General features: G+C 32.0%; 3 protein-coding genes across 4 annotated transcripts; 2 read left to right on the top strand and 1 right to left on the bottom strand.

The window, feature by feature from the left end:
* The first annotated feature begins 5,243 nt into the window (after positions 1–5,243).
* WRKY47 (WRKY family transcription factor) lies at positions 5,244–8,121 on the top strand. The gene is made up of 7 exons (XM_047312959.2): positions 5,244–5,579; positions 5,695–5,775; positions 5,875–6,009; positions 6,767–6,880; positions 6,979–7,113; positions 7,194–7,307; positions 7,378–8,121. Exons 1-7 carry the CDS (start codon positions 5,358–5,360, stop codon positions 7,930–7,932), a joined length of 1,356 nt encoding a protein of 451 aa, XP_047168915.2. The 5' UTR covers positions 5,244–5,357; the 3' UTR covers positions 7,933–8,121.
* A 1,637-nt stretch (positions 8,122–9,758) lies between these two features.
* LOC124837551 (DHHC-type zinc finger family protein) lies at positions 9,759–12,853 on the top strand. Its single transcript, XM_047312956.2, has 9 exons — positions 9,759–9,967; positions 10,068–10,181; positions 10,253–10,594; positions 10,990–11,058; positions 11,145–11,216; positions 11,315–11,443; positions 11,552–11,632; positions 11,847–12,008; positions 12,088–12,853. The coding sequence occupies exons 1-9, from the start codon at positions 9,926–9,928 to the stop codon at positions 12,613–12,615; spliced, it is 1,539 nt and encodes a 512-aa protein (XP_047168912.1). The 5' UTR covers positions 9,759–9,925; the 3' UTR covers positions 12,616–12,853.
* A 355-nt stretch (positions 12,854–13,208) lies between these two features.
* On the bottom strand, positions 13,209–17,381 carry LOC124837552 (putative polygalacturonase). Of its 2 annotated transcripts, XM_047312958.2 has the most exons (7): positions 16,482–17,379; positions 16,219–16,324; positions 15,597–15,914; positions 15,082–15,202; positions 14,699–14,873; positions 14,486–14,556; positions 13,209–14,103 (listed from the first exon to the last, which is right to left on the bottom strand). In XM_047312958.2, the coding sequence occupies exons 3-7, from the start codon at positions 15,834–15,836 to the stop codon at positions 13,418–13,420; spliced, it is 1,293 nt and encodes a 430-aa protein (XP_047168914.1). In that variant the 5' UTR covers positions 15,837–15,914; positions 16,219–16,324; positions 16,482–17,379; the 3' UTR covers positions 13,209–13,417. The 2 variants fall into 2 exon arrangements, with proteins under 2 accessions (XP_047168914.1, XP_047168913.1); XM_047312957.2 differs by lacking the exon at positions 16,219–16,324 and having other exon boundaries at positions 16,482–17,381.
* Between the last annotated feature and the right edge of the window lie 7,311 nt (positions 17,382–24,692).

Here is a 24,692-nt window from a genome sequence, read left to right as displayed (position 1 = left end):
CGCAACAAAAAGAAAATCATCCATTACTCACTTTGTTATTTGTCAAATACTCGCTTAAAAAATATCTACTACTTTTATAAAACCTTTAGGTATCCATGAATACCTTCAAATATTATAAAAAAGGATATTTTACAAAAGTTTTAAAATAAAATTACAAAAAAAAACATAATATTAAATATAAATTAAATCTTAATTTTAATTAAGTTAACCTAATAAGATAAAAATTAAATTTTAATTTAATTTAATAATGGGTCAGATGCCGGTACAGGTACTATGATACCCACATTCAATCCGTTTATAAATAGGTATTAAAATACTTGATACTCATTACCTGCGAGTAATAAATATCTATGAGTACCAATTATCCGCCATATATTTTATCCGCAAATACCCGTAGACATGATTATTTTTGTCATCCCTAACCATTTTATCTTCTTATAGTGTTTGCTCATATTCTTTTCCTTTCTCCTCCTAAACAAATGCATCAAGTTTAACTTGGTTTGCGCTCTCGTCCCAATCCTATAACATTTGTCTTCTTCGAAAACTACATCCCTGATAATTACAATCTTCTGAATAATAGGATTGTATATGTGATTGGCTTTCAATTCTCTACCAACACAAAAAAAAACTACACACTTTGACTCTTAGGATCAAGTTTGATTCTTTAGCATATGAGACATGTACGTGTCCAAGGCAACAAAAAATTCTAAAGTGATCAATGCTTAGTTTAATGTTGCTTAACTTTTTCTCTAGTGTGACTCCTTTAACAACAATAGTAGGATTCTTATTTAATACATAATTTGACCAATTAGTTGGTTCTAGCAAACAAATCTTTAGAATGGTTTTATTAGAAAGTATATTTCACACCATGTTTATAATGGTTCAATTGCAACGTTTTACAATTTCATTTGATCTCATTTTGTTACGGTGTATATGTTATAGTGAGTTACCAATGTCATTGTTTGTGACTAGATAAAAACATACTCACTTATAGCTGGATAGGAATAAGTCGACTTATGACTAAATAAAAAGATGTTGGCTTAAGTCGAATAAGAATAGATCAACTTGTGATTTGTGATAAGGTAGAAAGTACAAAATCTATGAGATTTGAAAGTCTTCTTTCTCTCTAATACTTTTCACATGCCACAACAATTATACAAGGATATTTACAAGAAAATATAAATAATAAAAGCATACGCACATTTATACGGAAATACGTAAATCTTCAAAACTAATAAATAACCTAACTTCTATAAGTGTTATAAGTAAATAACAAAATAAATCATATAATAACGGTTATAAACTTCTATCTAACATAACTTAAAAATATTTTAACGAAACACGTTAAATTTAGATGAATTAATAATAGTCGATTAAATATTCTAAACAGTAAATACTCATGATTAAAAAAAGTTTAAAAAAATACTAACCTAGAATGTAGCATTGGGAGAGAAAAAGATTAACAATTTAAAACAGAAAAAGAAAATCAAAATTCTAAGAATATAGCCTCTAACTCACACCCACCCCTCTTGTCGTGGGGCACCCAGTACCTCTAAGGTCTCTTCCTTTTCCAATCTTTAAGACCAGGTTCCCTCCATTCTTCATGGGCCATACCCACAACTTTGTCCACTCTCAACCCTCACTTGTAGGCTTAAAGTCACCGCCCTATTCCTTATGCAGAGTAACCCGCCATTTATTAAAAGGAAATAGGAACAACATTGTGCTTATATGTATTAAAATCACAACTAAAGCATTCCCTTGTCGTTTTTTCTGACCACGACAATACATTTAACGACACGAAATCAGATTGTAACACTACCATCTTGCGTGTTTGCCAATTTCTGTTAATTTTTGGTATGTGTTAGTTATATTTCTTTATCCAAGTAGACTATAGATTATATTTAACAAAATAAACAAGCAAAGATTAGCGTAATCAGGCACGTATTGAACGATGATTGGGGTAGATTATTCAACTTTCACTTTATTTCCCACCTAATCAATGCTCTGATAATAAGAGTCTACGTAAGATAATTAACTATAGGGTGGTGTAGTGTAGGGATAAATCAGAATCTGCTGATGAAAGTACTAATACACACGTGAAGATTAGTTTTGAATTTGAGTATGGTGGTTTTTGAACCCAACGTGCGAGCCAAAGTTGAAATTACATGAGTGGGGTCTCCTCAGTCCTTTATTCCATAACACACCCATACTCCATCTCCTCTTAAATATTGTTTCTTTGCCTTAATTAGTCTCAATTATATTTTAATACGCACCATGCATGCGTGGGTCTGCATGGCTTATGCATGGACTTTATTTTTTTTTTCAATTTCAACAAAATACTCAAACTTTACCTTATTTTTAAACTAACATCAGTCATTATTTTCAAAACGTCAACATCACTGTTATGGTAATAACTTTCTCAGTTTTCAAGATTTTCTGTCAATAATTTTGATCCATTTTAGTATAATCATTTTCCATCATTCTTATACCATTTAGGTGGGTTCAGAAACGATCCAAAAACCCTTTTTGGCTTTTGCATCCTAAGGCTAGATGGATATATAATAGTAATAGAATATTGTGATTAGATGATGTAAAAGCTTAAAAAGAACTAATTTATATGCTAAGAATGTAGGTAGTCCATGCTAGAAATTACTTAATTTATAAGTAAAAAGAAGATTAGTCTTCCAATGATAAAAAAATTTCATAACTACGCTGAATAGTCCATTATTTATGCAATAATGTCGTAATTAAGGTTTTGAAGTCTAAATAAATATTTGAAGAAAAAGGGTTGGCGTGCGTTATCGAGATTGGGGTTAAAACATGGAATTTAAAAGTTGCTAGAAAAAATGAATCATGCTGGTTAAGATGACGTTGACTTGATGATGATTTGAAGACTTGTAGTTTATGGAATGGCATGTTTGTCAAAGTTATGAACAAGGAAAGATGAATGTAAAAGAAACCTACATAACCTGGCATTGACTTCAGGATACCCATTTGCTAATTTGAAGCTGAGATCATGGGTTCAATTTCTTATTATGTAGGTCTAATTGATTCATCATAACGGGTATGTCATTATTTTCTAGTTCACCATGGGAAGAGTGCCAAAACAAAATCCATCTATCTTTTATCACGTCGACTGTCTTCACTAGTTTAATTAGTTTATTCTTCTCACTCTTATATGACTACCTCTAATTCTTTTGTTTATAGTAAATTGAAAACAGGATAAAACAATAATATTGTTCACTGAATATTATATAATATTATGAGTTGTATTTTCTTATGGCTTGAAAACACTCGTGATGAATAATAATTGTAATTTGTAATTTGTGATGAATAATAATTGTAATTTGTAATTTGTAATGAATAAGGCGAAAAGTCAGGATCCATCTTTTATGCTAATTTCAATATTTTGTTTGGTAGTGTTCGTGTAAGTTGGTCAGTTGTGGCCTAGAAACATTACGTTTTAGAAAAACGCTGCGTTCAACCATGTACATAATGACAAATGAGAAATTTGAGTGTTTGTATATATGCATATATATACAAACAGATTCAATTTGATATTTGTCTTTCTATATTTATCTTCTAAAAAATCTTAAAGACAAAACTCAGAAAATAATTTTTAATATGAGAAAATTTTAGTTTATTTTATTTTATTTAGTGATAGTTTTAATCATATTATAATTTTAATCGATATTTATTATTTACTTATATAATTCTATTTTAATAAAACTGGGTGAGAAAATTAGTTTTGGTTTTTCAGTTATTGGGTAGTGGTAAGGATGGCATGAACCTAGAGTGACGCGGGGCTGACGTGGAGGGCTGATCCAATACGAAGAGGGGCCCACCTCTTGCAGTTCCTAACGACCTTCAGATAGAGCCGTGCCGTCAAACGTCTCCGAAATGAACAGAGAAAAATCAAACAAAACGAGATACTTTTTTCTATTTTAACCATTACTCTCTTTTTTTAAAAATAATAACAGCTTTTGTTTTTAACAATATGTCATTTATAATTGAGAGTAATTAATATAAAACTATTTTCACTAGACGGGAACTTACCAATATTTGAACAGTTACAGATTTATTTTATTGAATACGTCTTACTCGCGTATTTTAATTAATGGAGAAAGGAATAAATAATGTTTTGAAAAATCACTAATTACTTTAGAATCAGAGTATTTAATATATTTAACGAATAAAAAATGTAATGAATTGTGCTGTAACTAATAAAAGCATAAATAACAGAAAACATTAAACGGGATGCTATTCATATGTTTCTGATTAGTTGTTTGATCAATGAATCTTTCAAACACCATATTCTGATTTCGGCTTTTTAATAATCTTAATTTAAAGCATAGATTGAATTTTCAATCGTTTGTTAAAAAAAATAATAGTGGTTTAGCTATATAATATATATGGCAAATATAAAATTAAATATACGCTTTATTATATATTTATTATTAACATTTGCCCTGCTTTATTTTTTAAAATATCAATTCTTATCGTAGAGGTATTAAATCCATTATATTGAAAGTTTTTTAAATTTAGAAGAATCATTCTTATGTAAGTGAATTAGATATTTTTTAGATCATCAAATTATGTATAATATATATATATATATATATATATATATATATATATATATATATATATATATATATATATATATATATATAATCTTTATGAGGATACCAATGTACTTTTGAGATTCATTAACAGGTGATAATGCTTCTTCAAAAAAAAAAACCAATGTTTTGAAGGGACCCGTTAATTTACTAAATGGGGCTTTATATAAATAATTAGGAAATGGCTGTTCTAAAAATACAGTGAAAAGGAAAAAAGTTATTAAACAATCTAGAATTATCGAGAGTATTTAATATTCTTACCAAACTTTATAGACATTTTGTTATATAGTGTATGTAATCTAAACTTTTAATTTAACAAAACAACATTAATATGTAGTAATACGTCAAAACAATAATTTTCTTACTATCACTCTCAGAATCTATATATTGTCAGTCATTGAAATCCTTATTTTAGTTAGTAAAACATAATTTAATAAAAATCAAACACTAAGATTATCATAATTGAAAATATCGTATTTCTTTTTTCACCTTACGCTCTCCGCACTTTTGTCTTTAACTGAAAAAAAAAATGAAAAATAATGTTTTTTAATTTCATTTTCGTTTTTTCCTAACATATACAGTAATATTATTTGAGCATATAAAAAGAGATTCTCGGTCTTAACTTGAAAGGATGAAAAAGAGAAATAGAGTGTGCAGTAGCAGTGGCACACATCTAAACCCTTGGCGTTGAAAGTGCTCCTTCTGTTTCTAACTCTCTCCCCAGTAAGAGTGATAATGGAAAACCACCGCCAAATGCAACAGCACCGTCGTCAAATCACCTTACTTGGATCCACCAATCTCGATCTGGATTCTACAACCGTCAACACCGTCAAAGAACTCGATTTTTTCTCAACTTCACCGTCCAACCACACTCATACCGATAACCTCCATCATCTCCCTTCAAACATTCCTAAAGACAACGGACCACAACCTCTTTTCACTGATGAGTTCGTAAATGTAAGTTTTCACATCAACCGAAAATCACGTAAATGTAATTTTCCATTTATGCTTGCTCTTTAATTAGATTCTGAAAACCCAATATTCCTTATTCTTTGTGTTGTGCAATATCCAGACCACTCTGAATTTAATGTGTCCGAGTCAGAGTGACGAACTGTCAAGATCAGCAGCAATTGATCAAAATCTTAAATCTCCGGTTTGCATCACAAGATCTTTACATATGCTCTTCAAAATTAAATAGATGCCAGAATCTATGTTTTGAGATTCAATTTTGTTTATCTCTCTTTGCTTCCAGCTGAATACGCTCCAAAAGGAGTTTCTAAGACTGCAAGAAGAGAACTACAGGTTGAGAACGATGTTGGACCAAGTCACCCAAAACTACCACCATCTTCAATTTTTCATTGCTATGCAGAAGCAAAAGCCGTATCAGGTAGCTAGGTTTTATGTGTAATTAGCAGTCATATATATGTGTGTGTGTTTAGTTTTACTAGGTTATACGTTTTGTGCAGATAAGATCGATCTTATGTTTACAACATTAAATGAATAGCTTCAGTCTAACTAAGATTTATGGTTTGTACTCTCTTTATTAGTTCAGTCATTTTAAATTCTTTCATATTCTTTCCGACCGTCTGAGTGTTACCAATTTCAATGGGACATTGATCTAAAAGAGCTAAGAAAGGTCGTCATGATTTCCATCCTTAAAGTCGTCGAATCCATATATGTGGTTACTTCGGGCTTTCCACGAACTCCTAGGTCGTTAGTCAGAAGAGATAAAGAGTAAGAAAAAGACTTAAATGTAGAAAAAAAAACTAGGTGAACTTTTTTTTACATATGAATTGTAAGGAGTAGTATCTAAAAAAGAACTACACTTATGAAATGTGGAAATATGTCATTCTATCTCATGAACATGCCAGATTTTATTTTATTTAATAAAATAATTAAAAAATCATTATTTTAAAGTACGTATAGTGCTCATTTTTAAAATAATATAACTTATTGTGTCAGTTAGTTTAATTTTACTAAGGGTAGTATTATTTTGTATGTAACCAGTATGTATAAACTATCAATTACTAATTCGTAAACCTAATAATGCTACATTTTGCTAATTATATCAAAATTTACATTCAAACATCTAGATGCATAGAGTTAAACCAAAAAGCACTGAACTTATTTAGTATACGGAACAGAAGGTGGAGAAAAAGGAGATGATGTCTGGTCATCATTTAATGGACCCACAATCATGCCCCAAATTGGACGCTAAAGTTGTTGCATCAGTCTCCAATGATAAATCTAGTCAAGAGGTACTGATTTTCTTAATTTTTCTAGAAAGTCATAGGTACATTATTAACTAATAAAAAAAGGTGCATCATCATTTGACTAAAATAATGCTGGAAAGCAGGCTCATCCTGATCGTGTAGAAGATGTTATTGAACAATCATCATCCAAGAGTCCCAAGTTTGAAGAATCCAAGCCCGGTGAGCCTCCTTTAAGAAGAACCAGAGTTTCCGTGCGTGCAAGATCAGAAGCTCCAGTGGTAATTAATAATTAAATTTAAATACCCTACTTACCAGCTGCATTTATTTTATGTATATTTAATGAAATGTGAGCGTTCAGATTTGCGATGGATGTCAATGGAGGAAATATGGGCAAAAAGTATCCAAGGGTAATCCATGTCCTCGTGCCTACTATCGTTGCACCATGGCACTAGGATGTCCGGTTCGAAAACAGGTAAATAATTCTCATTTTTGCTTCTGAGCATGATGTTGTTACATTATGTTGAGCCAACTACGTTGTACAGGTGCAAAGATGTACAGAGGACAAAAGTGTGTTGATAACAACTTACGAAGGCAATCATAACCACCCTCTTCCACCTTCAGCCACGGTGATGGCGAATTCTACCTCAGCAGCTGCAACTATGTTTTTATCTTCTTCAGGTTCAACAACAAGTAACGAAGCACTAAACAACAGTGTAGGAGTATTCTCTTCCATGTACCTCTCAGCCTCTGCACCATTTCCCACTATCACCCTTGACATGACCAACAACAACCCTATGCAACTGCACCGGGACACCTCCTCTTTTCCATTGCATGCAACTACTTTTCCTCAGCTACCAGGCCACCCTATCATCTTCCCTCACAAATTGCAACATTCATTAGGGCAAAAACAACCTTCGTTTATGACAGATATCATGACTGCAGCTGTTGCTTCCAATCCAAATTTCACTGTAGCGTTAGCAGCAGCTATCTCGTCAATTATTGGAGCTCCTAGAAGCAATGATGCAAATAATATCTACAGTAACAATGGTGGAAATGTTCTTGCTCTTGGGACATCTATGTTGCCTGGATCCACTTAATTTTTTTCACCTTCATGCATGCACCACTTATCGGATCTCCAGCACCTTCTATACATGAATTGTAGTTTACATATCTATATGACAATATATACATATTATTACCTTTATGTATAAAATGTAAATATAGGAATATAGTTTTTTTTTGGGAGAAAAATTGTATGCAAGGAAAAAGTCAACATTCAGCACTCATTAATTTTTCTCTCGTTATGCTTATAGTAAAAAATTAGGAATGTGTTGGACAATATTTGAACAGTGACCACAGAATGGTGTTAATTGCTACCTAACATGTCGAAGATTTGGTTACATTGTTGAGGCATGAATATGTAAATTCAAGAAAAATGGGACTAATGAGGAGTTCAAGACGGTGTTTAAACTTTATGAAGTGAAATTAAGAAGCTTTTTGTTTATATGATGTTTCTGATAAATTGCTGAGATGTTTAATTTAAAATACTTTTACTACGTGCCTTATTATCTCTAATATCCGCTTAAATAATATGCCATGTATTTATGCCTGTGAAACATTATAGATATGTGTATATATTATATAAATTTTACTACTTTCTTAATTATATCATTTTTAATGGGACAATCCTTTATAAATAAAAATAATATTTCATTAGTTAATAAAATAAGTAATTAAATTACCTTTTCCTATAAAAAGTAATTACACATAACTTCTTTATTTAAAAATAACCCCCACATATATTATTTTAGTATTATTTTTAGTAATATTATATATGTTTCTAAATTCTATTATTTTAATATTTTTTAATATCATTTTTACAAATTATATATTTTAATATAATATAAGTGCAGATGCATAATTTTGCTAGCCTAGAATGACAAGGTTTCCGAAACTTATGCAAACCAGTTGATTCCTACACCTTTTACTAACGAGAGCTGATACTTAAACATTGTTATTATTCTCTTACATCCTCCTAATAGTATACAATTATTTTTTATTTAATAATTTCATTTAAATTTATCATGTTAATTTAACATTTTATTATTAAACATGATTGTCAAAAGGATAATTTGTAAAAATCGGGGTTAAAGTACCTTTTTCTTTCGGAAGCTTTGCATTAAATTGGTAATATAATGCAAAGTCGGCTTTTGTGATATGAATTTTCGGAGTGCACAACGATAATGTTAAGTAGATTACTTGTATAGAAATTAGAAATTTTACTCACATTTAGAATTACACATATGAATTGGGTAAACAATATGAACATTTCCATTAATTTTTTTGTATATAACTATTTTAGACATTTCCAATTTAATCTTTAATGATAAAAATCATTTTAATTTTTTTTCTATTGCAATAGGAAATTCATAAAAAATATTTGAAAAAAAAAACTCTCACATTTAATATTTTATTTAAACATATTTGATACACTTTTTCTCTTGCTAATTTATACAAATTAATTATATACTACATCTCCATCATATATTTGTATAAGAAATTTCAAGTTGATGAACCCAATTGGAAAAGTTAGCAAACTACACAATTTAAATATGAATAACAAAAATCGAGCAGAAATTAAAATATAGAAACCATAAAATAGAATTAATCCCTTCTAATTTAATAATAGTATAGCATGCTTGGTTTGTGTTTCACTTTGGAGTTTCGGGACTTTCTTCCTCATCTCCTAGTTTTCTTTTTGCACCTCCAAATTTTAGTGTGCAGGATGAAGCCCTTTTGGTGAATGAAGAGTGGAGCCAGCCCATAAAGATAAGGCCTGAAATTTGGTCCAATTTGAAAAAGCTAGTTTTCTCTGGGGAAAGGCACAACGAGGCACTATTGGTATCCGTTGGATGAAGAAAAAAAACATCAAATGGAGCCCGGTTAAGTTCAATTTTGAAAACAAAGACTTGACCGTTAAGGTGAGGTGAGGTGAGTTGAGTTGAGTCAACTCGAGTGAAACTTGCAACTCTAATACCTCACTCTGTCTCTCGTTCTCTCTTGTTCTACATTTCACTGATACTCTGTACCATGAGACGCCATGGTTGGCAACGCCCTCTCCACCCCTTACAGGTCTTTTCTATTTCTACACATTTTCAATTTTCAGAATCAAATATCAAAATCTAAGCAGGGATCAGATCAGATTCATTGAGTTTCTGTTTTGTGACTGCAGTTTGTGGGCGCGGCAGTGTATGCTTTTCTTGTTGTGTGTTTCTACACTTTCCTCGGACTTTTCCTCGGAAACCGAACCGCCGAGTTAACACTCACCCTCGCGTTTTCCGTCGTGGTACGTCGTTTTTTTGTTTTCAGTCTCGACTCTGTTCGGTTTCTGTGACACTGTCACGTGTTTTTGCGCAGGCAACCTCCGTGATGTTTCTGTTCGTGAGGTGCACGGCGATTGACCCCACGGACAGGACCAGCTTCAAGAAGAAGAAGAAGAAGAAGAGAGGGACGTTAAATCCGACTCAGAAGCTGAATTACGGGTTCATTCTCGGGCAGATTGTGATAAGATTTTTCAGGAGGGTGGAGAGGAAGTTGCTGAGGACATTCATCAAGAGGAAGTACCTTGATCCCTTGAAGACGAGTCCGCAAATGGAGCCTCTCTTGCCATTCCCCCTTGTCATGAAGGACGATGATGATGCCGTTGCCCCCAGTCTCAAAGAGGATGACATCTCGTTTTGTGCACTTTGCGATTTTGAGGTACTTCAATTAATCTAGTTTGTTGGATAAACCTTTCAACAAGCATGCAGGGTAAAGAAAATAAGAAAATAAAATTAAATAACGTGAAATTAGTTTGATTAAATTTGAAGTTAATTAATTACAATTATATTAGCAATATGAATCGGATTCTTAAATGGCCGGAAAAAACACTCACACGATCATATTTAGAAGTTAATTAACTAGATTCAAGAATATTTCTATAATTTAGATTTTAACAAATACAGAAGCTAATTGAACTAATGTGAGTCGAGCATACCACTGTCTCGTTTAATTCCTTATACTTTCTTGTTTTTTCTTCTATAATTGCGTATGGAGAAGTGTATAAAACAAATCCTTATCTTACCCCTGTTAAATCCAACTCTCCTCTGAATCAGGTGAAAAAGCACAGTAAGCACTGCAGGACTTGCAATCGTTGTGTTGAAGGATTTGATCACCATTGCAGGGTAGGTATTATGTTCTGCTTTTCTAATTTGTATATATTCTTTTTAGTTATTATGACGTAAGTATATCTGCTTTCGCTTGTTTCCAGTGGCTGAATAACTGTGTTGGAAAAAGAAACTACACAACTTTCTTTCTTCTTATGATTTTCGTTCTGCTAATGGTGAGTAGTAACAAGTTGCTTCAATTTTAGTAACGAAAATAACTGGTGTTTGAGTTAGGTGACTTGAGTAATTTCCAACATTGTTTGTTATGTTTCAGCTCTTGATTGAAGGAGGTGCTGCGATTGCTATATTTATCAGATGTTTTGTTGATAAAAGGGGAATAGAAAAGGAGCTTCAGAGCAAACTCCATATAGAATTTCCAAGAGGAGTTCTTGCAACCATATGTGTAAGAGTTGTCTAAATTATTTAAACATTTCTGTATTTTGCTACATACTGCGTCCAAAATTTAACCTCACTTCTGATTTGCTTACAACTTCATGGAATGCTGCTGCAGGTTTTGCTTCTCCTATTGACAGCTTACAGTACAGCAGCATTGGGGCAGCTTTTCTTCTTTCATGTGCTTCTTATACGAAAGGTAGCTTTCTTTATAGTTTTTTAAACTGTCAACGATCATATATTACCATGCCTTGTTATTTAAAACAATTACAAAATGCTATTAAACCAGTTTACCAAAGTATTTAGAAGAAAATACAGGATTTGATAATTAGTTTGCGAAAGTGCTTTGCCATCAAGCTTTAGCTATATGTCCTTTTGGTTGTTGTTGAATACATTGTGTGTTATTAATGAAGGGAATGAGAACCTATGACTATATTCTAGCAATGAGAGAAGAGAATGAAGCCATGGAATTGGAATCATTGGATGATTCTGATTTCTCTTCAGAGGAGAGCTTTGATTTTGACTCACCCGAAAAGCCAACACTAATGTCCAAGTTTCTATGCAAAGGAAACCAGGTAAGAATGATATAGATTGTTTCATTTTATGACCTGATTCTGATTCAAAACCAACAGGGACGTTTGTTTTGAACTTCAGGGCTCACCTAGGTTGTCTATCAGGATTGAACGAGAAACTGAACCTTCCCCGTTGATCAAGACAAAGAAGTTCCATGTGAGCATTAACCCATGGAAACTCATAAAGTTGACCAGGGAAAAAGCCCTACTGGCAGCTGAGAAGGCCAGGGAAAAGCTTGTGAAAGAAAAGCCAACGGGGGAACATAACTCGATAAAACCTCTTCCCTTGGAAACAAAAAGCGGACCATTGATGAATTCGGACAAAACTATAGACACCGAGGATATTTTCTCAACATCTTTTATAGCAAAAGGGAGACTTACGGGATCGCCGGGAAGGTTCACAAGCCCGAGAAGGAGATTTTCTGCTGGCTCACCGACGGTGTTCTCTAGCAACTTGATAGCATCTCCACATCACAAATATAGAAACAGTTTCGACTTGAAATTAACAGATGTGTCCAGGGAGCTTGAAACACATATTTCAAGGCAGGTTCTATCTTCAGTTATCGGAAAAGAAGATAGCGAGGCATCCCCAAGAAGCATTGTATTTTAGAAGTTGAGATTCTCAGCCTTAGAGAAAGGGTTGTTGATATGTGCATTCTCCATATCCGTTTTCTATATATCATTGATTCCTTATAATTTACACCAGTGATGGTTAATTTATGTAACATGGATTCCTGTTTAAATACATGACATGGGATAGTTCCTGCTAGCCGATTTACCTGTAAGTATGACTCATTCGTTTTGTTAATTCTCATATAAAGGCAATGCAATCATGCTTTTTTCTCAGCTATCCATAATTGTTGTTGTAATGTTATTTTAAACAAATATTCATGTACACGTTTTACTTCTGTGCAAAACCCTTATTTATGTGCCAGCTAACTCGAGGAGGAAAAATTTATACAAAATTTTCATTTTACTTTCAAAGAGAGTAAGTAGCTAGAACAGCAAGACATGAAATCATTCAAATTCAATTTCTGATAAATCACTCAATTATTTGTTACTGCACACAAGTTACAAGAAAAATCATCTCTCGGTGTCATTCCGCAGACAGACAACCGCAGATCAGCTAACTCGAGGAGGAAAAATTTATACAAAATTTTCATTTTACTTTCAAAGAGAGTAAGTAGCTAGAACAGCAAGACATGAAATCATTCAAATTCAATTTCTGATAAATCACTCAATTATTTGTTACTGCACACAAGTTACAAGAAAAATCATCTCTCGGTGTCATTCCGCAGACAGACAACCGCAGATCAGCAACACCATTCAACTTCTGTGAGGTAAAATTTGTCCTGTTGAAGAAACTCACCAATCAAATTTCAGCTATAAGTGAATTTCGGTAGCTTGATGTTCTAAACCCAAGCACCCCAGTGTTGATTTCCCAAACTCGTTATTTGATTTGGTAAATAGCAACAATCAGAACAATGCTCAGGGGATATTCGCTCATTGAGAGGCTCACAGGCTTCCGGTGAAACCAGGGCAGAATATCCTTCAACGTAAGAGCAGTTCCATGGCAATTTTGAGGTCACATTAAGTGTGATATTTGATAGGCAGATATTGACAAAGGTGTCACCTTTAATACCCTGTATAAGGCCGGCACGTTTGACTTTTTCCCCAATTACATCCTTGATAGTAATCCTTTCTATTACTGGTAGAGCATCTGGGTCATAATTGTCATCAGGATGTTCTCCATATAAACCAGTGAACCTAATAGCAATATCTACATTAGCCAAGATCACGTTAGAGACATATACATTTCTAACATAACCACCCCTGCCAGGAGAAGTTTTTATTCTAATTGCAGTATGCGAATCAAAAATGTAAATATCTTCTGCATGAACTTCTGATACACCTCCAGACATCTCACTTCCGATAGCAATCCCCGCACTAGTTGTTTTCCCAATGAGCCCACGGATGTTAATATTTCTACTGGGTCGACCAAATGCAATGCCATATCCATCCCATCCACTTTTGATGGAAATCAGATCATCACCAGTGCTTATATAACAGTCTTCAATGCATACATTGTCTGAAGAATCTGTACACAGTTAAAAAGGTATGTATGAGAATATGATGAATCTTCTGCAATGAAATTGGAAAGGGAACTGAGGAAGTTTAAGTTTAAATTAGAGGGCACGAAAGTTAGCCCGGACAAGAAAAACATTAATACTGTTTTATACGTAACTTTATTTCTATGAATGTAAGCACTACTACCAACACAACAACAACAATAGCCTATTCCCACAAGGTGCTAGTCTTCATTTGGTCCAAATGAAAATTTCCCTTTTAAAAAGTTCATGACAAATACTTTATAGCACACTAACACGGGATTAAAAGAACATTGGGTTGTTGAAATCAGTCTAAAATATTAGTGCATTGTTAGCAGTGTATGACTTTCCAACTTAACGGAGAAAACTCACCTGGATTAATGCCATCTGTATTTGGTGAACCGTGAGGAGCAATGATTGTGACATTATGAATTCTAACATGGCTGTTCATCCAGAAAAACAGTTTCAAATCTCCCCCTAATCATGAAAGCTTCACTATTGCATAACTTTAAAATGCTAATTTAAGTTCATGTCGTTCAGTGAACAAGTATGGAATGTAAATTAATCTTTCTTTAGGGAACAAACCTGCAATATACAGGGTGAATAGTCCAAAATGGTGAGTTCAAGAAAGTTAGATTTGAAATGAGAACCCCGGTTGAATTCATCAACTCGACCAAATGGGGACGTGTATAATCCAATGTTTTGTTCCGAAACTTGTCCCACCAGATACTCCCTTGACCATCTACAGTTCCATTGTTACCTTCATTGGGATAGCAATGGCATTAATAAATAAAATACAAAAAGGTTTTTTCACACCCATAGCAAGTGCATACACCTTGAGAGAGAAGAGATAGATGATGTTTTATCGGTAAGAAAGGAAGCGGGAGATAGAGGTGAAAAGGGTGTGAAAAAAATTCATGATTCATTGAATATGTATAGAAGATAATTCCTTTTTGAATATTATCAACCTGTTATGACAACATCAGTCAAATTACGCCCATAAATGAGGCTTCTATGCCTTCCACCCGGCAACTCCCTTCCACGTCCATATGATGGTAGAGGCTCCACAAGTGGCCAGTCCTCGGAGTTCTGTAAGAAGCATGATATTGCATTCATTTCACATGTAACATAAATAAACGCGACAGCAAATTCAACTGATTATGTTACCAGGTCTTTTTAGAGTTATGACAATTACAAACATAAATTGTTTTCTGAAGCAAAAAATCAAATAGTAACAAAAATTGATTGTATATTAACACATAGCTCAGGAAGTATCTATGTTAACGAACTATAATAAAACACTTCCAAGTTGGTAGATATGCGTAAGAAAGAAACATAGCTGAGGAATGTTACGTCTAGGGTGAAAGTGACAGTGTGTTATTTCATAATTACATTGCAGACAAGCCAGCAAAGCTAGCACATTTGGCAGATTTGCTAATCTTCCTCTTCCCTGCATTTCACAATATTATTTACATTAGATTACCGTTGATCCAAGAATTACTGCATCGTTGTCCAACCATAGTGTTAGATGGCTGATGAGATCAAAGCTTCCAGTTAACCACCTGCCGGCGGGGACAAAAAGCTTGGCTCCACCTTTGTCTGCAAATGAATTTAGGTAGAAGATGGCATTCTGAAATGCTTTTGTATTGAGAGTGACCCCATCGCCAACTGCCCCAAATTCGGTAATACTGACACTGTGAGGCCGGACTTCCTTCAAGTTCATCCCATTGCAGTACGAGCTGCTCCACACTGTCCATGGGCTACAACTGAACAATGCAAGAACCAGAAACACACCCACCGACTGCAAGAGACACATGTCCCCATAAGTTATAAGCATTCTCATTGCAAGAAATATCAATTTTTATAAAATCATGGGCAGTAGTTACATGCTTCTTCAGCTGCTACAACAGCAGTTCAAAATGTATCTTAGCAAGTATCGATATTATGAAATTAAAAAACTATATGAGAAGGGTTGAAGAATTTTCAAACTGATGAGTTGAAAATCAACTCAGATCAGCTACATTTCGCCAAACAGTTAATAAACAAGAAGATATTTTCAAATACCATTAAAGTAACAGGTAGAATTAGAAAAATCAAAGACCAACCAGTTCCCATTGACCACCTCTTCAAGCATGAGGGATAACAAGTAACACGGATCAAATTACACAAAGGTAAACAACAAAGAATCCCATGAATGCTGCTGTTCTTGATCTGTGTAAAAAAAATTTGCTTTTAGATCTTACTATTGCACCCACTACTACTAAGCTTGTCAGAAGAAACTAAAACTAACATTAGATTGAAACCTCTCAAGGGGAAAGGTGGGGGCTAATAAAAAGCAATAACGAAACGCAAACACAGACTCACTCACAGTTGAAAGTCCCTTCATATGAGGGAGATCCAATTGTCCCTTTTGACCAGAGGCAGAGCTTTTGAGCCACCCTCAAGGACCAATTTGAAATCCTCCAAGTGATGAAAAAGAAGCAGAGAGAGAGTGAAAGGGGCAAAGAAGAAGAGAAGCTTTGGTTGATTGATCAAATTGGTGAGAAAGAAAGGAGTGTCAAACTGATGGTGATTAGATGGGCCATTTGAGAGTGAGAGAGGTAACACAGCAACACCACCCAATCCAAGTAAAAATCATTGACAGGGACTGTTGATGCCCCTCAAAAATTAAGCAGTAGGACCCCCTTCTCAGTGTGTCCCTCTATCTTCTTCCAAACTCTTTCTTCCTCTCTCTCTCTCTCTCTTCTCTCTCTTCTCTCTCTACCATTGTGGAAGAAACCAATTAACCAACCCAGAAAGCCGCCAACAGCAAGCAATGATTTTACAGACAGGAATCGCCCTGAAGAAATCACTCTAATCAGATGATCACGATATCTGGTTTTGGGCATTTCACCGATGACTCCATTACTGAAGCAGTGACGCAGACGGAGACAGTTTCAGAGGTTTCCAATTGCATGAAGCATGACCACTTGCGATGGGTTTCTTGTTAGCGTGTTTCTCGGGGATAACCTATGGTTTTGATCGTAAACCAATTTCCAGCTCGTACGTAATATTTGATTAATCTATCTACCTATTCAACCAATTCATTCCATCTTTTTTTTTTTTTTCTTCTTTGTTTTAGCTTGATTTGTAGAATGTAATTTGTAATTGAAACCTGAACCAGGGAAGACATTAGCTATAGATGTGGAAGCAAGAAAGGAACAAGAGAATAGGGTGGATTAGCCAAAAATACCAAAACCAGTTTGCATTCAACATCTTTTCAAAAAAGAAAAAGTGTTTGAATATTCTTTAAGGTAGTTGATACATGATATTTTAGTTTTTCTTTCATCTCGTGTAATTAACATTTTTGGGAGTTAATTTTATCGGATATTTAATTTTCTATATAATTTGTTATATACACATAGGTATAATAGGAATTTTGTTATTTTTCACAATTATATTAGACGATATATCCTTCTTGAATTTAACTAGTTTATATTTGTCTTTCCTTTCCTTTTCTATTTTTTTATAAAAAACTAATCATATTATATTTTTTAACTAACTAAATTACATTAATATTTAATTTTATTTATATTTAACATTATTTATAATTAATACTTACTATTTTCTAACTCCTTTTGGTCGATAGAAGAGTGAGTTATATCTTCAAATAATTGAAGAAGTGGTTATTGAGATAATCCAAGGAGAAACTGCTGCATGAATGTGTTTTATAAAAGTTATCTCCTATAATTTTCTAAGTTTTCATTTTTACTTTAGACGTAAACTCATTTAAATTAAGGAAAAAAATGTTCAGTTTATCGTTATTAATTTGATTTCCTAGACATATATTATAAAATACTTGTTTAAAAAAACAAGAAAAGCATCTAATGTTTCTATTTCAAAAGAAAATTTTAAATAAATTATTTATTATACTTTTTTAGCTTTCTTATTTCAATATATATTTAGATGTCATTGCATTTTTTGCTCTCTTTTATAAGTTTCATGACTAATTTTTCATTTTATATCAATTAAACTAAGAGTATAAATGAAAAGAAAAAATCTAAAATTAAAAATAAAATTTATTGAAAATTGAATACTAACAAGGGATTGATATTTAAAATAAGAAAATGAGGTTGGTTGGTGGTTTATTTAATGTCCCCATTCCAAGAAGATAATAATAAGCCATAATAAATGAATATGCAGTCCAAAGTTTGAGATTCATAATGAAAATTGAGGGCCATCTTATCCTCGCTATCACACTTTTCTACTACTTCTTAGATACACTTTCTTCATTCTCTAAAGTCAAGACTAACTAATCCACCCATTTTTAGTACATAGTAACATTAGTAACATCACTCAGACAACCAAATCATATATATCTCAAATCTACCTTACATGATAAAATATTAAATGCTGTACAACATTACAAATTTGTTTTTCTTCTAGAAGATTTAGTGTATTTTCATAAAAAATAATCTTGTTATAATTAACAATAAAACTTTGGAAAAGTATACACAATACCCAAACTCAAAACCATTAGGTTATTCTTATTATTATTGAACATAAGTTACAAAACTTAAATGAATTACTACCAAGTGTAGATACAGATAATTCATAATTCATGAGAGAAGTATATTAGTAGATCCAAGAAAGGGAACTAGATAAGAATGCAAAGATGAGATTATGATGATATTTTAACATCTTAAAATAAAGAAATATAATATTTTATATGATGTATGATTTATAATAGACACATTTTAATATTTATCTACTATATAATAGGTTGTGTTGTAGGGAGATAGTTTGAGAGATATTGTTTGTTTAAGGGATTTAGAGATCAAAGTGAAAAAATTTAAAAATTAAATGAGTGATTTTCCCTACCCTCACCTGTTCCATCCTGCAACTCTTAATTGACAATTTTGCTCTTCATTTAATAAGATATGAAAAAGTGTAACGATGGTTTAATTAAAAATCACAAAAAAATAATAAATTAAATTTAAATTAATAAAGTAATCAAAAACTAAAAAAAACAACAACAAATAATTAAATAATAAATCATATTGAAAAATAAAATATTAATAAATAATTATAAATTCAAAAAATTAACAAACATATTTAAATTTGGAAATTAATTACATTAAAAATAATATTTAAATAAATGTCAAATATAAAAAGTACAAATTAAAAATATTAACTGCGAAATATAAAAAATTTAAATAAACTAATAAAAAAAATAAAAAACAAATCAAATTAAAAAACATTATAGTGAATAAAGAAAAAGAAGGAGTATTATAAAATTCTTTCACCGCAATTCAAGTTGCGGTCTAAATGAGCCGCACTTGAAAGTACTGCTACCGCAGTTCCAACTGCGACGCGGTATGAATCGCGCTTCCAATTGCGGCATGATATGAACTGCGCACTTCCAACTGTGGTTATGGTGTTTTGACTCAACCTTTTTCCCTTCAACCTAGAAATATATTTAATCCAAACTTTTGTCCCATTCAACCGAGAAATGCATCCAACCTAGCACGACGTCCTCTCAACCATTGCGGTTAAGGCCTCGTTCTTTCCAACTGAGAAATACCACATACAACAATACATACAATCAACAGTCAAAAGATTCTCTCTGATTATGTAGTTCTGACAGAGACACAATTGAAATAATATAAAAAAAAAGAGGTGCAGGATGAGAACGGTGAGGTACAGAGAAAAACACTCAAATGAAATTTATAAAAAAATTTGAATTATCTGACAGTTATGACACGTTAAAGAAATTGTTTTATTAAATTAAGTAATATTAATAGAAACTGAAATTTAATTAGTTAAAATTAATTTAAAATAAAACCCTGAAGAGTTCTTTATAGAAAATATTAATAGATATGGTTAATTTAAAATAAGATGTGATTAGTTAAAAATAATTTTAATCAAATATTGAAATATAAAAGATAATACTATTATTAATTAATAAATTTTGTAATTAAAATGTTGATTCAAATTTACGTTGTACATGTCAATATTTGTGGGTATCACAAATATTATGGTTGATGAGAATGGGTGAATAAATGATGAATTTGGCTCTTCTTATTCTCAGATAAATTAGGTTCAAGTTTGTATTAGAAAACTTTGGATTTTATATTTAATTTTATTTTACTACCTAATTTTATTTTACTTATAATTTTCAAAATAAATTAAATCTTAAATTATTGTTTATATTTAATTTAAACAATGTAAAAGCTAATAAATATAAAAGATTGAAATAAATATTAATATTAATAAATGTAATTACAGTTTTAGTTAGATATATGATATTGCTATCATTTAAATGAAATAATTATTTTATATTTTGAATTGGAAGCCAGCGTGACAGTTTCATTTTGAATTGACAGCCCTTCTTTTGCCTCAACTGCTTGGTGAAGACCATCACCCCCACCTTCTCCCTTTTTATTAAATAAAAATCAGGAGGTTAAATATGTTTTTAGTTCCTATATCATCAAACGGTTTTTGTTTTAATCCCTCTTTCAAATTAAAGTACATTTTAGTCATTCTCATTAAGGAAATTTTGATTTTAATCCTTCAAAACTAACACCGCTAAAAATCAGCTGATGTGGTTAACGGACACGATTTTTTTTCTTATACTGACTCATGTGTAAGTATCGAGGAAATAAACCATGCAGGAGATGTTGTCGCGTTCTTGGTGGACTTGCGGATGGTCTCTCTAAGCGTGGTGGTTTTGGTGGATAGCGAAGGGTGGGCGGATATGGCTACAGCAGCAGCCTCGTCGTTCCGACGCGGCGTCGTGAGCAGTTTGGAGTACTACTCGATGATTTTGGAGTTGTTGGATGTGTCGACGGCTAGGGGAGGAGAGGAGTGGGTAAGGAGAATCGAGATGATGCATCTGCGACCGAAGGTTGGGTGGAAGATGGAAGGAAGAGACGAGGGAGAGAGAGGGAGAAAAGCTGAGAAACACTGAGTCAGTATAAGGAAAAAAAAAGTCGTGTCAGTCTACCGTTAGCCACATCAGCTGATTTTTAACCGTGTTAGTTTTGGAGGACTAAAATCAAAGTTTTCTTAAAAAGGAGGACTAAAATGTACCTTACTTTGAAATAGGGACTAAAACTAAAACCGCTTGATAGTATATGGACTAAAAACATATTTAACCCTAAAAATTACTTATACAAAATTAACTTATCAGAAATTTGAACACGTGACATATTCTTTCTTCATATAAGTTTAGTTATTTGTTTTCTCAAGATAGAAGTGGCACTGAGGGCCAATAACCCGAGAGGTATTGCTAGAGCTCTCAAAGCAGGTAACCCGACTCAATTTTGTCTAATCTGCAATGAGTTGGTCACTTAGTAAGCTAACTTAACTCTGACTTATTTATTAATGAGCCGAAAAAATTCAAATCTGACCCGATCCACCACAGGTTGGTGAGTTAAATAGGTTAGCTCACTGACTCATTTAATTATAAGTTTTTTTAAAATAAAAAATTATATATATTTTAATTCAAATTTAAATATATTTTACTCTAAAATGATGTTAAACTCCAAAGACAATTCAAAATAAATAAAAAAAATATCATACAATCCAAACGTAATCCAAAAACAAGCACAACAGGCGAACAAATAAGTTTTTAATATTGATAATTTTTGTATCATTTGTCCATCTATAATATTATAGAGTATTAAATAGATAAATCTATAATATTTTTCTGTCTTGAAACATTTATTTTATCTCATCTACAATATAAAAGAAAAATGTTAACTAATAATATTCAAACATAAAATAATAAATAATTAAATTAAATTAGGTGGGTAAGTGAACCAACCCAACTCGGTGAGCTGGGTTCTAAGTGAGTCGAGTTGAAAACTATCCTCCATAGAAAATTACATTTTTTTTCAAATCAATCCGACTTAAACCCGTGATAGGCTAAATTGACTCGCGGGTTACAGTTCATTTTTACAACACACTAGGTATTGGTATTGGTATTGCTAGTTAGGTACTCTACAATAATGAGACAGTAACGTAAACATCAAGGTTTCACATTGAACCAAAAAATTCTTATATATACTTGATCACTACAGCTTGTTTAAAGATAGAATGACGATATATAAACAATTTTTCATAATAATTTTTTAACAATAAGTCAGATCACTATTTCATTAAATCGTTTAAATTTATTTTCAAAAAGTTATTTAAAACGAATTAATTACGAACCACCGTGTGAACATTGTAAAAAATTATAAAATAAGAAATTGTTAAAAAAATATTTTCCATAAAAACAAGTATAAAATGTAAAATGTATCCTAAGGTGGAATCACTGTTAATTTGCAATTCAATTAAGAAGGTCAAGTATTGTCCAGGTGTAGATTGCATCTGATTTTCTTGCAGAAACTAAGTGAATATTAATTGCAACTATTCTTTTAGTATCAATAATTAAATAGTAATGCTTTTAGTGCCGAGTAACAATCACAAGTTTCTAAGCCATAATATATAAAGCAAAGTTTTTCCATTATCTTAATTATAATTATAGGGGTTTCCCAAATTGTCTATGTTTTTTTTTTTCAGTTAGTATATTTTGGTAATGTATACCGAGTTTTAGTAGACAAAAATATCTTCTTATATTAAGGATTTTAAGTTTTAAGATCAAGTGTTTGAATAATTTTCATTATCAAAACTAAAAAAACAAACAAAAAATTTCACCTCTATGATATTCCTTATTCTTCTCAATTCTTTTCTCTTTCATCTCTCTCACTCCAACCTTCTCTCTGTCATCCTACAATAGCCCAAACTGAAAAAATCAGAAACACCCACCTAACCCTAATCTACCATCTTAACTTATCTAATTTGTTTCTCTCTCATCTCCATCCTCTCTTTCATCCGCACATAGTAACCCGCGACACCATAATTTGTTGCTATTGGTATGTTCGTTCATTTGTTTTTCACTTTAATAACAAAATAATTGATGATGTTGATGTCTACAATAATTTCAAAACTAAAAAAAAAACACAAGAAACCTCCCGCTAAAAGACGTTAGCATCAATCCATAATAGTTGCAAAGCATTTAGTTTCTTAATATCAATTTTGATAAAATCATAGAATGAAAGGAGTATAAGCTAAACTATGAGCGTGATGGTAACAAATTTATTAAGTTTAAATTCCAATTTGAAATTTAGTGCATTTTGTTTTTCTTAATTTCAACTTCTACGACAAATGATAAATCACATAATCATCCATGTTTATATTGACCACACAAGTTGGAGATGTGAATTGATTAAAATAAACTTACATAATATGATTTACTTTAGAAAGTAATTTTTTGGTCCAACTGAGAGCTAACACGTTCATTATGACTAGTTTACTAATTTCTGGTTGATTTTCAATTAGTTGGTATAACAATGCAATTCTTCTTAAAAATCACTAAATATTCTGCAATCGACTCAAATCTAGAAGATGTGTAATTTGTTATAATATTTTTATTTTTTTTACAAAAATGAAATGAAAATATGTTTATAATATGAAACATTCAAAGGCAACGAGCAATAGTCTATGTTCTTTAATAATTTGTTCTTGTTAAATCATTTAGTACGATGTGTAGGAGTTTCATTTGTTCTTATTTTTAAGAGCTCACCTCATAAATCCATTTTTTGGACAATAACTTACCCCTTTCGGAATCTCCTTTCCACATTCTCTTTTGAAAAATATTTTCGAACAACTTAATAGTCAAAATATCAAATCTTTATAAAGATAAACTACTAATTCTAAAATTTAAAAATGAAATTTAATAACAATCAAGATGGAAAAGATATAACACAACCCTCAAATCAAAATTCAACATCAACATCATCAATTATTTTGTTATTAAAGTGGAAGACAAATGAACGAACAGAGCAAGAACAACAAATTGTTATGTCATGGGTTATTGTGTATGGGTGAGATGGAGTATGGAGATAAGAGATAAACAAATTAGATAAGCAAAAAAGGTGAATTAAGGCTAGGCGAGTATTTATGATTTTTTCAGTTGGAGCATAAGAATGATAAAGAAAATGTTGGAGTGAGAGAGATGAAATAGAAAAGGTTGAAAGCAAGGAGGGATGTGAGTAAGGGTTGGGGGTTTCTAATTTTTATTTTTTTTCAGAATGAAAATTATTCAAATACCGTTAACCTTAAAACTTAGAATCCATAAAATATGAAGATATTTTTGTCTACTAAAACCCGATACACATTACTAAAATGTACCAACTGAAAAAAGAACCTACACAATTTACCAAACCCAATAATTATAGGTTTAATAATTTCGAATGTCCCTATTTATGCAGAGAAGTCTCAAATAGGTCCTCGTATTTTTTTTATCTCAATTAGGTCCATGTTCTTATAAAATTGAGTCAATTGTAACATTTTCGTTAATTGAACTTGACGACATTAAATTTTTTGGGTCATGGCATGGTGACTGTGCAATTGTTAAGCACGTGGCGTAGAGAAAACTCACATTATGTGTAATTTAAAACTAAAAAAGAATTGAGATTTTATTAAATCCCTAAATTCAAAGATGAAAGCATGACAACCTCTTGTCACCCTTGAGAGAGATGAAAATATCACG

The sequence above is a fragment of the Vigna umbellata genome, chromosome 8 (assembly GCF_029865625.1).
Source record: "Vigna umbellata cultivar VRB3 chromosome 8, Vumbellata_1.0, whole genome shotgun sequence".
Taxonomy (NCBI): Eukaryota; Viridiplantae; Streptophyta; class Magnoliopsida; order Fabales; family Fabaceae; genus Vigna; species Vigna umbellata.
Note: the sequence above shows the minus strand (reverse complement) of the source record. Positions and strands in the feature narration are given on the sequence as shown.

Excerpts from the sequence above, each read along its gene's own strand:
- WRKY47 (XM_047312959.2), top strand. The coding sequence starts at position 5,358 with ATGGAAAACCACCGCCAAATGCAACAGCACCGTCGTCAAATCACCTTA. Across the intron at positions 5,580-5,694 it reads TCACTGATGAGTTCGTAAAT|ACCACTCTGAATTTAATGTG; the intron begins GTAAGTTTTCAC and ends TGCAATATCCAG. Across the intron at positions 6,881-6,978 it reads ATGATAAATCTAGTCAAGAG|GCTCATCCTGATCGTGTAGA; the intron begins GTACTGATTTTC and ends GCTGGAAAGCAG.
- LOC124837551 (XM_047312956.2), top strand. The coding sequence starts at position 9,926 with ATGAGACGCCATGGTTGGCAACGCCCTCTCCACCCCTTACAG. Across the intron at positions 10,595-10,989 it reads GTGCACTTTGCGATTTTGAG|GTGAAAAAGCACAGTAAGCA; the intron begins GTACTTCAATTA and ends CCTCTGAATCAG. Across the intron at positions 11,633-11,846 it reads ATGTGCTTCTTATACGAAAG|GGAATGAGAACCTATGACTA; the intron begins GTAGCTTTCTTT and ends TTATTAATGAAG.
- LOC124837552 (XM_047312957.2), bottom strand. Across the intron at positions 14,557-14,698 it reads ATTCACCCTGTATATTGCAG|CCATGTTAGAATTCATAATG; the intron begins GTTTGTTCCCTA and ends CTGGATGAACAG. Across the intron at positions 14,104-14,485 it reads TACAGATGGCATTAATCCAG|ATTCTTCAGACAATGTATGC; the intron begins GTGAGTTTTCTC and ends AACTGTGTACAG.